Source organism: Dermacentor andersoni, chromosome 11, assembly GCF_023375885.2.
Source record: "Dermacentor andersoni chromosome 11, qqDerAnde1_hic_scaffold, whole genome shotgun sequence".
Classification (NCBI taxonomy): Eukaryota; Metazoa; Arthropoda; class Arachnida; order Ixodida; family Ixodidae; genus Dermacentor; species Dermacentor andersoni.
The window spans coordinates 13638669-13656255 of NC_092824.1; the positions used below are offsets into that span (position 1 = coordinate 13638669).

Genomic DNA, 17587 nt, shown 5'->3' on the forward strand with positions numbered 1-17587 from the left:
AACCTTCCTCAAGAACTTGCATATATTTTTCAAAAAATAAATAAATAAATAAAGGGGGGTTCATTATGCGAGTAGCAAGCCAGGCAATGTTTTTAGAACTTAGTTCTAGAGTACTTGAGTACCACAAGGATGCTTCAATGGTAAACTGGATTGAAAACCTGGTTTAAGAAGGACCAAGGAAAAAAACTTGGAACACCAAGGAACCCAGATATGTCCTCAACAACAAAAGCTTCTCAAGAGGCTCCTTCCATGTGAGCACTGTGGAATGACTTTGATAAGCTCATCAACCAACAGCAATTTTCACTGCCACAAGCACACAGTGAAATGCGCAGGATGAAGTTTTGGGCTAAAATGAAGACCCATGTGAGCGGTGCTGTGATCATTGTGCCAATTGTTGGCTCAGCTTGCGAAGAGATGCCTGCCAATACTGGACGCTAGTGTGTCCAGTCAGCAGCTGTTTTCGGTGTCCGAAGGAATTGTGACATGGAGGAATATGTCGGGTCTCTCCAACCCCAACCCCCCCCCCCCATGTAGAGCAGCTATCCTTCCTTCATGACAATAAGTTACTGTAGTAGGTCAAGCAAAGGTGTTGTATTAGAGAATTTTGTTGACCACAAAATAAAATTTTCCTGTATGTTATTTGCTTTGCAATAAAACATTCATTTTTTTCATATGTCTAGTTGGTGAAAAAAATTGTGTTCTTGCAATACCAATAGTACCGTATTTACTGGAATCTAATGCACATTTGTTCCAATAAACAGGGTCCGAAATCTGCATGCACTTTAGGACCGAGTTCGGCCCCAAATCTGCATTACCATATTGCCATCAGCATTTCAAAATGGCTGCCTTGTATGCGCTTCAAGCCCAGCTGCCACAGCTTCCTCCATGTGCTACAGTATGTGTGCTGAGGTTAGTCCATTGTCCGTCTTACCGTTTTCGGCGTTTGCTTTATCAGCATGGAAGTGCCGACTGCAAAGACTGACCGAGTTCATCAGAATGCGGCAATTAAAAGGAAAGCAATCACGTGTGCAGAAACGGATGGAAATCGGGCCGCATCACGGGCGTTCGGAGTTCCCGAGACTTGCGTGTGGGACTGGCGCAAACAGGAGAGGCGTTCTACACTGGCAGCTGTTACGCACGGCGTGGCTGCACGGCCCCAATCTTGAAAGCGATCTGCGACGGAGAAGAGTCTACACATCTAGGCGCACCGTGCTGTCTTCTTGTTACTTTGTTCATGTTGAAGCGAGAGGCCGCACAGAGGTCAATTCGCTCGCTCCTACTACCGCACTTTCTCACTCCAGTGTCTTGATGAAGAATTTCTGCAGTCATTGCGTGAGACGTATTCACGTTTGCTTGCGCGCATGTGACACCCTGCTTGTAAATTTAGTTAATAAGCGAATGTTTAAAAGCTGGTACGGCCAATAAAACTACTATTCTTACTTTTCATATAGCTGTCTACTAATTTGCTATCATAATCGATGCTTCGCCTTTCAGGCGAAACTGCAACTCTATTTATTTATCGCAACTTCAGTGCACTGGGAGTAAATCTTTGTTTCTTCCAAATGAGAGAAAGTTGTATTTCTGAATCAAAAAAATGAGGTGCGTGGTACTGTAAAGGGCTTTTCCTTTTTAAGATAATGGCAAATGGGTGCGTGTTAAAATCAAGGGCATTTTATTTCTTACCTTTTCTTTTTTTGGTCAGGAAAAACGGGTGCGTGTTACAATCGAGGGCACGTTGGAATCGAGTAAATACGGCATTCATATTTGAACAATATTCAATTCGATAAGTACTTACATTTCATAATTTGAATTTGCTTCGAAACTAAAAATTTGATATTTGCACACCCCTAGAATACACACACCTGTTGATTTGAAAAGTCGGGGGTGCATTCATTACGCACGTGTGTTCATCATGAGAGTACAGTAGAACCTTGTTCATACGTCCAGGAAAAAACTGCGAGAAAAAACATACTAAGCGGGAAAACATATGATCCGAAGTAACTTTAGAAAATTGACAGATTCAACTACTGTTGACACCTGTGTAATGCGAAGTGTCGCGCGGATTGTTGTGGCACAAGAGGTCCATGCACTTCGAGATGGTGGTGCTCTGGTGGCCCGAGACGCGTTTTGTTGTTTTTCTGTTGTGCGGTGTTTTGAGGTAACAGGAAACCGAAACAAAATCGAGCTAGTGGCCATTGCCGGACGGCAATGGAGCAAAATGCGATGCCCACATCGGAGTGCCTGCAGAAGGGAATGGCAACACATTTCAATTATCACTTATGAAAAACACACAGTACGCTACCAATGGCACTACGTGCCACGCACTGTAAAACAGATCGGTGAAAGTGCTTATCGCAATTGGTTTGGCGGTGATAGCTGTGAATGTAGCGTGTGATGGCTCAAGCAGAGATTTGTCGGTATTAAAATGAGAAACCGAGTGCGTGCCAGCGTTTTCACGCGAGACGGGCGGGCGAGTATTACGGGGAAGCTGCGGCGGCGGGCACCTATATACTGTATTTGTTTGCACAAGCCTCACACATCTTCTTGTTTACATGGGGTCTAGCGGCCAGAAAACGTATCATACGATCGCAGTATTGTGATGTACCGAACGTTGGCACCCAAAGATTATGTTTTCTGGAGCCTTATAAACTGACAAACAAAAGAAACCTAACTGTATTGTGTCATTTTTTGTATTCTTGGTCATGAACGTTGGTGCCGGAAAATCTTATGCAATGGGATTGTATAACAAAGTGTTACTGTACTCATTAAGAGAAATGCACAAATAGGTCCTTGTCTATCCGGGTGGGATATACACATGGTAACTTATATTTTGTAATCATTGAACATTATGCTTCGGAGCAAATTTGGCACTCTGACACATAATGCATTGCATTTACATGCGACATTGACCACGCCGCCGCACGCCGCTCCATGAAAACCATTGCAGACCTCCACTTAACAGCTTCACTGTAGAAGTTGCTCAAGATCGTGCAACCGCTTAGGATGTCGAGCAAGAAAAGCAGTGCACTTGCAGAGTGCACGGCATGTGCAGACATATGCAGGCTTGCCAGCTTCGTCCCACCACCTTAGATGGTCTCACAAAAGAAAGATGTGCACTTTGTTCCACAAACACAACACTGGCCGCAAGGGTCCAACGATGCTTGGAGTATTTATAGTGAGACTTCTTCTGGCAGAAATGATGGAAATGAAGTGAAATAAAGTAAACCACTTCACACACTGGATGTCTCTCACCGTGAAACACAGTGGACACGCACCTGTAGAAGGACCACTTGAGCAGGAACTGGCGGGCCGCCCGGGGAAACTCGGGCCGGCCGCGGAACGGCTCGAGCACCTGTCCCACGACACTGTCGAGCCAGGCGGCCCACTGCTCGAGCGAGGTCTGCTGCTGCAGCGTCAGCTTGAAGTCCTGCTCGAGCTGGCGCACCAGGCTGTCCTCGCACTGGCACACCCACGATGCCTGCTCCTGGAGGGCCAGCACAACAACGTGTAAACCCTGAAGGGCTCATCTTCAACACTGCAACCAATTAGCTCGTTTTAAAGTAAAGCCTTCACAGCAAGCCTTTGTAGACTTAGTGCACTGGGACTGCTGCCATCTTGCCGAATAGCTCTCACGCAAGGCAGCACAAACGTATACGCCGCCTTGCCTGTACTACCTCTACAGATGCGCTGGTTATTGGCTCTCTGCTCTGCACAGTGAGATGGTACCTAAGTATACTCACTGCAACATGCGCTGTCAAGCACATAATTCCTTTATTAAAGTGAAGTTTTCTATAGGCATCTGCATGCCAAGTTTCATCCTAGACGCCAGTGCTTGTTTCTCCCCTGGCAGAACGATTTCACCTCCCACAGGTGTATGTTTCCGCCGCTTCCCTTCAAGGTCGAGCTAGCGCTTAGCTCACGCAGCGCACGAAACGTCTCTTGTTTGCGACGGCGCCTTACTACTGTGTTGTTAAATACCACAACAGCAATGTAAACACGAAAAGGTTGATGCCACCAGTGAAATTCTGCCGATTCACAAGAAAATGGTACGAAAAAAGCAGACGACAGACATGGATTACTGCAGTGCACCGAACAAAGTAAGTAAGCAACTGGCAAACGAAGCGATCTTGTTCACTGACCACTTGTGAGTGTATGGCCATTTTTACATATAATCCACAGGAATTTCATGATTACTGGGTATATAATAATTTTATTCAAATAAAAACTTTCAGTTGTTAGACCAGCACTTGTCCTGCCCAAGAAAGAAAACCACTCCTGTTGCATGCGCTAGCAGTGGCTGGAGTTCACGCGTACCGTGAAATTGAATATGTGCACGATGCATTGAACATCACCGGAGTTCATTCCTGCATCACCACTGCACCAATTTATTGAGTTACACGCCCATGTCTTGATCGCACTGGAATTGCTGAAGCAGAAATGATTACTAATGCTTTCAACTTGTCTCTTGACCACTGTTAAAAAATTGCCAAGCTATTTATGCTGCTGCCTCTATTCTACACTGTAGGGGATTTACTAGTTAAATTTGTGTGCGCATGTTGTATTTGTGCTATGCGGCGATATATTTTTGTATATTTCTGCACAGTGCCGATGGAAGTGCGTTGTCGCCAACAGAGAGAATACGGATTTGTAGCAAACATTTTGTGGGATACTGCAAAAATGACTTTAGCTAACATGCATCGTATGTGGCAACGATTTTTCCGGCGGCACATGCGATGTCGTTTCCGATTACCTGCTCCGCATCACTTACATGGCTAAGCAGACGCTACCCTTTCACCGCATTTCGGCCACGAGAATCGTCAAGCGCACCGATCTTCTTAAAGGCAAATAGAAGCACTACAGTCCTTCGAATAAAACGTTCACACACACACACACACAAACACACAGTCGCGACGTGCTGCTGTTCTCTTCTGCAGGTGGCATTCGGCGTCGCACACGAGCTTCATTTCGTTTCAGTTTCCAGTCGCCCTCTTAAAACATCATAAATCATCAACGCGTCACGGGCTGCCAAAGCACCACCATCTCGACGTGCGTTGGCATCTAATGCCGCAATGATCTGTGTGATACTTCGAATTACGTAGATCTCGACAATAGTTGAGCCTGCCAATTTTTTCTAAGTTCCTTCGGATTGTATGTTTTTTCAGTTAGCACGCTTTTTTCTCATGTTTTTTTCCAAAACGTATGAACGAGGTTCTACTGTATTATGTTCCCACTTGATACATCGGCATTCTGTAATGTTCCTGCATCTTACGGTGCAGAGGGAAATTTACTTATGCATGTTGCAACAAGCGACATCGCGTAGGAACGAGTGACCAATACGCTGCAACAAGCGATGGAGATTACAATAAGCGACAAAGTCACACAAGCCAGGTACTGCAACAGCATTATTGAGAGAAAACATGCACAAACCACCCGAAGTGAAGCACCCTATTAAGTTTGCATAGGTAAGGACCTACCTGGAGGCACACACACTGAGCCAAATCCACCGAGCACAGGGCTGCGACAAGGGTGTTATATATGCGTCGCACAATTGCCATTTTTTTTTCAGTCACCTTCGCCGCAATAGAGCTGTGTTATGCGGTGAAGCATTTTAAGAGCTGAAAAGGGCCCGCTGTCATGGAACATCGTAATATGTGTGCCTTAATTATACATGCACGCATGCACCATCTCCAGTCACAGTACAAGCACTAAGACATCCAAAAAGTGTACTAACAGCCATTCAGAGGTCTTTCTGACATTGCTGTGGTGATTTGCAAGATTCCTCACTGTTCTGTACTTGGCTGTTACATTTCTTCCCTGCGATCCCTTGTAAAACGTATCAAAGGGATTCCACCGTACATTTTATTGACGAAGAGCTTGAACTTATAGTCGAAACCTGCACCGTACATAAGTGCATATGTACTGTATACATAGGGTTGTTTGTTTTCGGGTAAAACCCGATTTTACCAGATTTTTGCACCCCGAACGTGTTCCTAAAATATCGGGTAAAACCCGATTTTTCCTGATTTCTGAAACAACTGTGCCCACGGAATTGCTGTGCCTCCAGTTGGCGTGCAGGCGAGAGGCGGCCAAAGCGGCCGACAAAAAACTCAAAACTGACCGTTGCCTCTCATTGCGAGTAATAATTAATTACCAAAGAGACGCCAAATTTTGCAATATTTTCTTGAAAGCAGCCCAAAATCTAGCCCTAATTGTTACCCACCGGTTAGAGAAAATCGAATAAATTATTAGTTTGCAAATTTAACCCGATAAAACCCGAATTGCAGAATTTTTCCACGAAAAACCAGATTTCTCCCCTATTATCAAGCCGAAAAATAACGCCCGATTTTTACCCCCCGAATTTGAAAAAATATAAAACCCGAAAACGAATAACCCTATGTATACAGTACCGCATACTGCATATAACAAAATCAAGTACGACACAAGAATACCTTCATTATTTCCAATATTCAATATTGAAGAAAAAGAAAGCAAATATCATGACTGGATTCATTTGACAGAAACAAAAGTGTGATGCCTGTGAGAGGTGAGGCAAGCTTCTGTCAATTTTGATGGCATGTCAGTGGCTTGATGTGCCAACATTGCCAAACTACTAACCGGTTTTGCAATGTTGTTAATACACAACCACGCGGTCAGTACAATCGCGGGGAATTGGCATGTTGGCTCGCCGGCTGTGAACCAGCAACCGAGGCCACTGGCCCAAATACACATGCATGGGCCGAATGTGACGCCTCATGTTGCTCTTGCAGAGTATTTGACATTCTGATTACCTGAACACAAATATTCGCTTAGTTGTAGGCGATACTGTTATGGGTTTAGCATTTCCGGTTTTGTTAAAGCAGCAGAATACTCTGCGAAATAAAGCATGGCTGACTAAATTGTATATTCCCTTTGTTATATGTCGTGATTCGTTCTACACGTGTCCAGATTATGAAGGCTCAACTGTATATGCCTTATGTGTTGCAAATCCTTCGCAGGTGCACTAATCATGCCGCATTTTCTTTCAGTCTTGCTTTCCAAGTTGTTTCACTGACCGTGATATTCGATGCCACAATGTTTACTAAGATTAATTTTTCGTGTGCTTTTGTGCACAGGTATAGGCTTGTTGTTTGCTTAGTTTTTTCTTGATGGGTGCAGCACATCAGACATACATGAATTACTCATAACTATGATCCAAATGTTTATGACAATGATAAAACCTAAAATAAGGTTCAGTGAAAACATGTTTACCTTATAATGTTTTGCACAGACATTGTGGCCTTGCTTGTGCCCTTTTAATTTTTTAAACATCCTCTAATTATGAGATTGACGTGCTGCCTACTTCGCTACTGAGACGCACAATTTAAACAGCCTCATAGTGATTAAATTTGAAAAACATTACTGTATTTTTGTGCATAAGCCATAGCAAAAATTAAAACGAACTTTAAGGGGGGACACGAGTTTCAGAGACCAAGAAATCGTGATAGAAATCAATATCTCGAAAACGGTATTTTGGAATTTCCAACTATTATTCTAAAACTTCGCCAAATATTGTGCATTCTAAATCAATATTTTAGCCACAATATAAATTTTTGCCGCCAGTGTTGGCCAAATATGAGCCAAAGTTTCCATAAAAAAGTGCTTTTCCATGGCGTGTGACAGCACCTAGTCATTCGGTCGAGCCGAACCATAAAGAGTTTGAAAGAGCAGTCTCTCGTCTTCATTTTGCCGCCACTACCAGCTCCATCCTCACATTGGCAGTGAAGAAATTCCGCCTCAAAAAGAAGGCCCAATGCGTGCTGTAATTGGTCGACAAAGGCACGTGACCCTCTAGCTAGCCACGCCATTGGCTAGGCTAGCGCCGTCTGCATCACTCTGCGGCCGCTCCGCACATGCTGTGCGTGCCAACGAGGTTTCCCACACTGACAGCGATACCGACCTAGACTCCGAAGTTCGCTACGAAGTTCAAATTTCAAAAAAAGAGAAGAGGAAGTCGGCGTACAACATTGAGAAACGACACTCCACCGTGCTGCTTCCTGATGACATCGATAAGGTGCATTTATAGTCCGACGTTATCGGCGCACGAGCGAGCGTCGCTCGACGTGGGGCACAACTTCAAATTGCTGTAAAATTGGCAATACCTGCAATATAAATAACGTAGTACTACAGTTGTGTTGCTTACACTTTGTAGTATCCAGCCATATGTCTTTATAAACATTCTGGCTGATAATCTTCTTACAATTGTTCAGACAAACAATAGGCGATTAATTTTACTGGAACCACTCAGTCAACTTGAAAAGTAATTATATTTTTGAAATTGGCATGAAAAACTGTCTGGGTGACAATCTTAAATAAATTTACTCAAAAAAGAAAGAAAGTTTATAAATCACTCTTCCCCCCCTTAACACAAGGTTGGGGCACGAATTATACAGTCGACGACAGGTAATTCGGGCTCCGCGGGGAATGTAAATAAGTCTGAACTATGGAATGTCCGGAAAAACGAAATTATAAAAAAAAATGTTTATTTTATTAATATTCAAAGGCCCCTGTGCAAGGAGAAGTGGTCGATTTGTTGCGGCACGCACTTCCACTTGCATGCAACCAAGTCCACCTGTATTTCTGCCAGTTTTGTGTTGTCTCTGAACACCGATGCAAGGACTGCTAAGGCTGCAGTCAGGTCCTCATGTGAAGGCTCCAGAGCACACGGCACATCATTATCGTCTGTGTTAAAGTCACAGCTTGACGATGGGAGAACCTGCTGAATTATTTCGTCATCGTTCAGTTCGGCACACGACAGCACCACGCTGTCGGCATCTCCAAGGTCTTCAAATGTAACAGCGGCAGAAATCAGAACACTGCAGCCTGGCAGGCTATCAATGATGTCTGCATTTCAGCACGTTGTGGTAGGCGGCAGTTCAGGCTCATTTGGACTGCGACTCAAGACTCATTTGGAGTCTGACTGTGAGAGCACTGTTGGTGCCATTTGATGCGTACTGTCGATAACTTCCCGAGAAAGACTTCTTGGAGTCAGCAGAGCACTGTCTGGAACACATACTAAACAAACAAACATGCACAGAATGGCAAAATGCTGTCCGGAAGGCTGATTCAACAAATAAGAGCGGGTCGTGCGCGGTGGTACCGGAATGCATGTGATGATCGCAATGTTGATGCGACCTCACAATTCAGGCAAAGCCTCCAAGATTAGGATTTGCAGTTGAATCTCTGAGGTGTAGTGCCACAACCAACGCAAGGCCTTGGGGACAGACAGACAGACGGAAAAACTTTATTCACAGCAAGTGAGTTTGGACTCCTCTGGGTCCCTGGACCACCACACGATCCCGCACTACGTCGAGACATTCATGCTCCTTTTGTTCATGATGTCGGCAGCCTGAGCCACCACAGTAAACTGCGATGTCGGGTCCGTAGATGAGAGCAGGACCTCCCAGTCCTCCCAGCTTGAGATGGTGGGCTGTCCCTGTGGGGGAGGATCAGCAGGGCAGCCAAGAAGGATGTAGGAGAGTGTGGCGTGAGGGTCTCCGCATAGGGAGCATTTAGGGGAGATGCCACAGTAGTGGGATAGCAGCTGAGGGGATGGGAGAGAGCGGGTCTGGAGGCGTCTCCAGAGGATCTGTTGGGAGTGGGTCAGGGAGGAGTGGGGAGGAGGGTAAGTCCGATGGTCCAAACGAGGTATTTGCGTGAGCTCCGCAAAGCTGTACGCCCGCTCCCTCGAGAAACCCGGATCGAGGCTGTCCTGAGCTCGGCAAATTAAACCTTGGGCCAATTTATCGGCAGCCTCGCTTCCGGGGTTCCCAGAGTGAGCCGGCACCCACCAGAGCTCTACCTTGCGTGGTAAATTCTGGGTGGGAATGTTCAACAAGTTCCAGGCAGGGTTGTGAATCCTGCCTCCAGCAAAGTTGGACAAAGCAGTCTTTGAATCGCTAAAGATGTATTCAGCATCTGAAAGGGCAAGGGTTAAGGCGATGGCGGTCTCCTCTGCTTCCTCAGGTGTAGAGCCCGAGGGAAGACGCTGAGCTGGGGGTCGGGGTAAGGTTGGGTTGTAAGCAACTGCTACAGCTTCATGCGTTGTACATGCAGCATCTACCCAGACGGCTTTCTCGACTTGTCCGTAATACTTGTGGAGGGCATTTGGGCGAGCTACCCGGCGAGAGATGTGATACTGGGGATGGACGTTTCGAGGAAGGGGTTTCACTACAAGGGGTGTATGAATGTGTTGAGGAATGGCCATAAGGGTTGACTGATTAGCAGGTATGTTGGTGCGAAGGGAGGCGAGGATATGGCGGCCAGTGGCGCTCGTGGCAAGTCTTAAGTACTGCGTCTGAAGGTGCGCCTTAACTAGTTCAGGAAGTGCGTTATGCATGTCTAGTGCAAGGAGTGTGGCTGTGCTAGTACTGCGAGGTAGGTTGAGGGCTGCCTTAGTTGCAAGGCGGATCACGGCGTTCACGCGCTCGGTTTCCGTGCAGTTCAGCTTGAGATATCGAGTGGCGCACAGAATGCGGCTAAGCGTAAAAGCATGTACAACTTTTATGATGTCTGCTTCGTCTAAACCCTTGTGCAGGGAAGATATGCGGCGTAGAAGCTGCAACACTGATTGGGTGGAGGCCTCGAGTGTTTTAAGGGTATGGTCATTGCGTCTGGAACCCTGCAGGTAGAGGCCAAGGATGCGCAGGGTGGGAGTGAGGGGGATAGGGGATCCTTGTAAAGTGATTTGGATGGGTGAGTTAGCGGCAGATTTTGGTCTAGTTAGGAGAAGCGCAGACTTGAGGGGGAACACTCGAGTCCGATAGATGATACGTGAGCGGAGATCGTGTCGACTGCTAATTGTAGAGTTTCCTCAATTTCCCTGTCTGAGCCATGAGTGGTCCATGTGGTAATATCATCAGCGTACAGAGTATGTTTTAGGTGTGGGATGAGATTGAGCTTCTGGGCTAAGGGAATGAGAGCAATGTTAAATAGAAGGGGGAGAGGACCGCGCCTTGCGGGATTCCTAATTCGCCGAGTGTATAAGAGGGTGTGCTGAGCTGATCAATGTGCAAGGAGGCAGTGCAGCCAGAGAGGAAGACGCGAACGTAGTTATAGGTCTTAGGGCCTACCTGTAGTTCCAGCAGTTCCCGTAAGATGGCAGCATGTCGAATCCTGTCAAATGCCTTAATGAGGTTAACTGCCAGGATGGCTTTAGTAAGATGGGGGATGGTATCATCAAGCACATCGTGCGTAAATTAAAGTAGGGCATCCCGCGCAGATAGATGCGCACGAAAGCCCACCATACTGTGGGGGAAAAGGTGATTTTCTTCCATGTACGTTGTCAGTCGGGCAAGGATTATGTGCTCAAAGCTCTTGCCGAGACAAGATGCAAGAGAAATGGGGCGGATGTTCTCGAGGGTGATGGGCTTGTGGTGTTTTGGGATAAATATAATTTTTCCATGCTTCCAGGAGGCAGGGAGGGTACCTGCCTCCCAGCACTCGTTAAAGAAGGTAACTAGGTGAGATACGGAGACATCATCAAGATTTCGGATGGCAGCATTCGTAAATTGATCTTCCCCGGGTGTGGTATTGCGCAATTTCAATAGGGCTGTACGAAATTCAGATTCTGTATAGGAGCGTCAAGCTGTGGTTGGGGTGAGTCCGTGTACTCAGGATGTTTGCAAGGAGGACCTGGGGTGGTATAGGTGCATTTCACCTGCGCGAGGAAGGCGTTGGTGTCCTGCCCATGGTTATGAGTGAGGCGGCGAATGCTAAGACGCGTCTGAGTTTTAGATTGTGTGGGATCGAGCATGTGGCGTAACAGGTGCCAAGCGCGGGTTGTGGAGAGATTGCCTCGGAGGCCGTCACAAACCGGAGCCCAGTTAGCTTTGCAAAGAGTGGCACTATGGTGTTCTATTTGGGATTGAAGCTGGGTGAGTTTGAGTTTGAGTTTCCTGTTGTGCTTTTGAGTTCTCCACCTTCGCGTTATGTTCTCTTGAGCTTCAAGAAGGTGGCCGAGATTACTGTCGATAACGGGGGTGTCTGGGGTAGTATCGAGCGTTTGGGTATGTTGGCGAATGTCTTTCTGTAACTGAGTAGTCCAGGTGTCTAGGTCGAAGGGGGCCTGTGCCAGCTGCGCTTGCCTAAATTTACGGAGCTGATCTCAATTAGTGTGCCTAGCGGTAAATTTGCGCTTAGGTCGGCGATAGTTCACTGCTATGCAAATCAGGTGGTGGTCGCTGCCTACTGTGGCTTGCGTTCTTTCCCACTGTAGGTGAGCCAAGTTTCTACCAAGCGTGAGGTCTGGGCTAGTATCGGCAGTAACACTGTTACCAACCCGCGTAGGTAGGCTAAAATCATTAAAGATGGTCAGGTGAAGTAATAGCGTATTATTGTATAAAACTGTTCCTCTGTGGTTGGTGCATCGATAGCCCCAGTCCACGTGGGCACAGTTAAAGTCGCCGGCAACCAGTAGGTGGTTCGATCCGGCCATTTGGGTTACGGATTGAAGGAGTGGAGCGAGTAGGTGAATCGGCTGTCGTGGGAGAAGATAGCAGTTAAGAATGAACAGGGGAGATTGTGCAGGGGTGTGGGGTAAAATTTCGATGAAGGTGTGAGCAATAGGGGAGGTAAAGTCGTGCTCCGCGTAATGCAAGGTGTTACAGACGTATGTAACCACTCGAGGAAGATCAGTGGAGTCAGAGGGGATAACAGCATATCCTGACAGTTGCCTGCGAATATTGGCATCCTGGATAGCGATAAGGTCTGGTGGAGACAAAGAATTGGCGATAATCTGCTACAGGGGGTCGCGCTTTTGCCGAAAGCCCCTGCAATTCCATTGAATAATTTGCAAGGAATTATGGCACCTCAAAGGAGCCATGTTGAAGGGTGGGGGGGCGAAGGAGGAGTGCAGAAGGTGGGACTGCGGGAGGAGAGGCTGCTGAGAGTCGAGGCATAAGGTTAGCTAAACGCTCCTCAACCTTGGCCATGATGCTAGATATGACCCTATTCATTATACCGGTAATGGTAGCTTCAATCATAGTCTGGCACTGCGCAGTAATGCACTCTGTGAACTTGGCTTCTAGGTTTTGGGCGAGGTCCTAAAATTTGGCTTCCAGGTCTATAGGTTGGACTGGGCTCTCATCAGGCCTCCTCTTTTTCTGAGGAGGTTGGTCGGATGGGGTGGATGAAGAAGATGGGGATGGTGGAGTGGGCGGTAGAGCAGCGGTGGAGATAGAAAGGGCTGCCTTGAACTGCCTTACCTCATCCCGCAGAGCCTTCATGTCCGAGTCCTGGGAGGTCATGATGTTCGTCTTGGCAGCCTTGGAAGCCCATGGAGAGGTAGACGGGAGGGTTGTGCTAAGCGGAGGAAAGTCCTTCTTGGTAGGGCACTTTGTCTTCTGGGGCGGTGGGCTAAGTCGTTTGGTGGTGGCATTTCTTGCCTTGCACGAGCCGGTGCCTGTGAGGTGCTGCCCCCCACCAAGAACGAAGATCGAGATACAGGAGGGAACATCTTGCGGCTCATGCTTGTCCCCGCACCGCGGACAGAGACCACTCTTGGGGTGGGGGCACACGTCGTATTTGTGGCCCGGTCGACGACAGTTTGTGCACGTGTCTGGACTTCCCTTGTACGCCGTGCATCTATACACTACACTCATGTAGCGTATGGTGTGAGGGACTGGGCCATGCGCAAATGTGATCAATATGGAAAGGGTCCTACCCATTCTGCGGGCTGCGATGATATCAGCTTCCGGGTTGCGAGTCTGGAGGTCTTGTAGCATCTCATCCGGTGTTTCCGCCCAGTAGGCTTGCGAGATGACTCCGCGCGCAGCAGCAGGCGGCGGTGCGATGTAGGCGGCGACGGGGTAACTGGTTTCTTGAAGGACCACTTCCTTGAGTTGGACGAGGTGAAGGGCGACTCGTCAGGTGTACTGACCGTGAAGGTGTTATTCGTCGGGTGAATCCGGAGGTGAAACTCTCCTAGGTCCTGGTCAGCGGCGGTGAGTCGCAGAGCTTTCATGAGTGGCTGCGCCATGGCTCCGTTCAAAGCGAGGCCTCCTCTTGGTCGGAAGACTACCCTTATAGTGCCGGGAGGGAGTGAAGCAAGTTGCTTACTTCGCAATGCGATTGCGTGCGTCACGCGCAGCTGTTGTTGTTGAGTATGTCGGCTTGAAGGTCGCAGGGGCAGTGTCGGCCGGAGCACCGACGGCGGGTGCGGCAGGCTTATCTCGAACAGGGGCTGCATGAGGAGGCACAACCAGCGTTTCCAGGCTTGGTTTGCCTCCCTTGTACGCGCGGAGTATCGTGGTCCACTCACTGGGTCTGAACGTTGTCGGGTTGAGGTCTTCGCCCTGTGATTGCACCTCCATGACTGTTGGGGGTGGGTGCGCTACCAGTGATAGGCCTAGCCTCTAGCGAGGCAAGACCCAGCGCAGCGGCTGGCCAGGAGCAGACTTTCTGACATCGATACGGTCCAAAAAAGGTTTGGATGTAGGTTTAGATGTCGGCAGCGGTGCAAACGGAGGGGATTCGTGCATATTCATTTTGTGGTGACTGGCACACACAGCACACGGCACCTCGGGAGGCCCGGGCGGGGGGCGACGGGCAAAGCTTGCGCCTCGAGAGGCCCGGGCGGGGGGCGACGGGCAAAGCTCGCGTTAGATCGGTTTGGAGTGCGCGCCGACGGCACGTACATTCTCTTCGGGCAGATTTCAGGGTCCAGAGAGCGCCGACAGCACGTCCGTTCACTTCGGGTGGCTGTGGTCGAGTTGGCCTTGGCGATTACTGTCTAGCGTGTAATCACTGAGGCCACGCTTGACGTCTCCCATCTTTGAGGCCATACTTGATGTCTCGTCGAGGTTGCCTGAGGAGATAATGGCATCAGAGTCGGCGTACGCTACAGCCATGGATTGAGTCCGGATAATCGAATGTACAGCTGGCATCTGCCCAAAATATCGGTCATCCTTACAAATTTAAGTCTGTGGGGCCATTGGCGGTGCTACGAAGCTGTAGGAATTACTGAGTATGTCCGGATTATTGGTGTCTGATTTGTTGGTTGGCGACTTGAGCGTGGTGCACACTGCTGCAAAGCCACACCTCAAGGCAAGGTCTTCCATCATTCAAAGTTCCATTATCTCCTAAAGAAGCTCGGCCCCTCTCCCCACCCCTGCGTGTTGAAGCTTCCTTCTTCCCTTCTTCAAAGTTGCCCATTCCTCTACTCTTTATGGGTCGCTATTTTGCATTTAGTAGTTACCGAGAATAGTGCACGCAGTGTCGGCAAACTCGCATGCCATCTGTTCCCGCGGAGCTCTCTCGGTCAGTGCAAAGTGCTTTGCGATACAGTGGAGAGTCAAATCACTCTTGGAATTTTAGCCCACGTTACGTTTGCTCCGTACCTGTTGCCCATGTGAGGGCTACTCCATCTGCGCTGTCATCCTTTGTCATGTGAATGCTAGCTGAAAAGTGATCCCATTCATGTCATGTGACTGAATCATCCACAATCATGCCCACCGTGTGAATCCAGCTTTATCAGCATCGCCAAAGAGAAGGGGGAGGTACTTCGTATTGAGTCACTGGCCAAAGATACAATGTGGGCGTGTTGTGCATCCGTGAATGGAGACTGTTTTTGGAATGAGTTGGGCTTTGTTATATGCAGTTATTTCCGTGGGTTATACACATGGATATCTTTCTTTTTTTTTTTTCTGGCTGAGTTGGGCTTTGTTATATGCAGTAATTTCTGTGGGTTATACACATGGATATCTTTGTTTTTTTGAGTTGTTGTAATTGGGGGTGCAGGTTACAAGTGAAAAAATATGGTAATTCTTGCCTTCTAACAGCACGTCGGAGCTACTGTCATTTGACACATTGACTGACATCAATACTTTTAAAAACTAAACTTTTCAATGCAAGAGCAGTCTAAGCGGCTTTCAAGAACCTTACAAATGTGCAATACTGAGCGAAATAATCTGACAAATAACTTCCTACGTGGCATTTCTTCCAACTATCTTGCACTGTTCCCTGGCATACCTGGACATTGTGGAAGTCAACCCGGTTGAGGTCGGAGAGCATCTGGTTGATCTGAGATGAATTCTGGAGCACTGCCCGTGCTGCTTGCGCCAGGTGGTTGAGTGAGGTGTACCGCCGCAGTGTTTGTGCAAAAGCACTCACAGCGCCGATCTGTCGAGGAGAAAGGTCAGCACATGTGTGAGCAAGGCAAGCTGTCACAGTAAACAGTGGCACTAAGTAATACTAACTATAAGTCAAAACAAGCGACAACGAAATCCTGAGGCAGTGAAATTCTCACTGCAATGGAATATTCTGGAATCCTTGGTGAATGCAAATAGGAATTGATGCATTTCATATCTTGCGACAACAAAACTTTGTTTTGATAGCAATCCCGCATCTAGAAAATTTTCGGCAAACGGCAGACCGCATATTATTTACTCAAGTAACACTAACAGCGTCTAAAAACTGCTCAAATGCATCGCAGATCACTTTCAACATACGGCGCCCGCGTGTTTGCGCACTTTGTCCACATCGCACAGAGCTTTCAAGAAACGGCGGCCACGCCATAAGGAGCAGCCACCGGAGTAGAACCCCCTCTCTCTTGCCTACCCACCCCGTACCTCGCATGCGAAAGAAGACGGCATGTTTCCACCCGCCTTCCTCCCTCGCACGTGTGATATTGTCACGTGGTGGTGACGTTGAAGAACACAGTAGCAATACTGTGAATGACAAAACTAACTTTTATTGGGCGAACCTGTGCCCATAAAACAGGCTACACTTATAGCACAACGATAGCGGCGAACACGGTCGGCGATCGTCGAAAATCTGATCAGCGGGGTAAGCGCGTCGGCATTTAAGCATCAGTCGTCGAATGTTCCAGAGTAATCGCTGGGACCCGCCGTGCCTTCCACAAAGTTCTACATTAATCGCGTCGTACACACATGCAACCAGATCACACAAGGTTCGGTCACAGCGGATGGAAGCATCGATAACATGCCAGAAACTTCCGATACATGCAGGCGTGTCCTGCGCTGCGCGATAACATTTGTTGGGCGGTGAAACATGTTGCCCGATAAAGACAAACAAGTACACATGTCAATACCCCCCTCTCAAAAAGCATCGACTCGATGCTGCAAACAAGCGAAAGTAATAAAGAAAAGCCCTCGTAGCAAAGAAAATAACAAAATAAGGAAGTTCATCAGCGTCCGTAAAAGGGTTTAAGGCGCACCACGTGGACCACTTCAGATCGTGCGCGGCGCCGCTGTGAATGCGAAATGCCGTCTGGCACGACCTCATAGTCCAGCGCGCCAATACGTCGGATGACCTTGTAGGGTCCGAAATAGCATGCAATAGTTTCTCGCTCAGTCCACGTCGGCGTATCGGGGTCTATACCCAAACACGGTCGCCAGGCTGGTACTCGACGAAGCGTCGTCGGAGGTTGTAGTGTCGGCTGTCGGTACGCTGCTGGTTCTTGATCCGTAGGCGGGCCAGCTGTCGAGCTTCTTCGGCGCGCTTGAGATAGGTAGCGACGTCAAGATTCTCCTCGTCAGTGACGTGCGGCAGCATGGCGTCGAGCGTCGTCGTCGGGTTCCTGCTGTAAACC

At 48.0% G+C, this 17587-nt stretch overlaps 1 protein-coding gene across 2 annotated transcripts in view; it reads right to left on the bottom strand.

Annotated features, from left to right (window-relative positions):
• LOC126517908 (DNA-binding protein RFX2-like) overlaps nucleotides 1-17587 on the bottom strand; it is a 144563-nt gene that overhangs the window by 18704 nt on the left and 108272 nt on the right. For both annotated transcript variants that reach the window (XM_050167737.2, XM_050167732.2), the window contains 2 exons: nucleotides 16006-16155; nucleotides 3276-3484 (listed from right to left, as the gene is read on the bottom strand). In XM_050167737.2, coding sequence (XP_050023694.1) covers nucleotides 3276-3484; nucleotides 16006-16155 — 359 coding nt within the window. The remainder of the gene's footprint in view (nucleotides 1-3275; nucleotides 3485-16005; nucleotides 16156-17587) is intronic.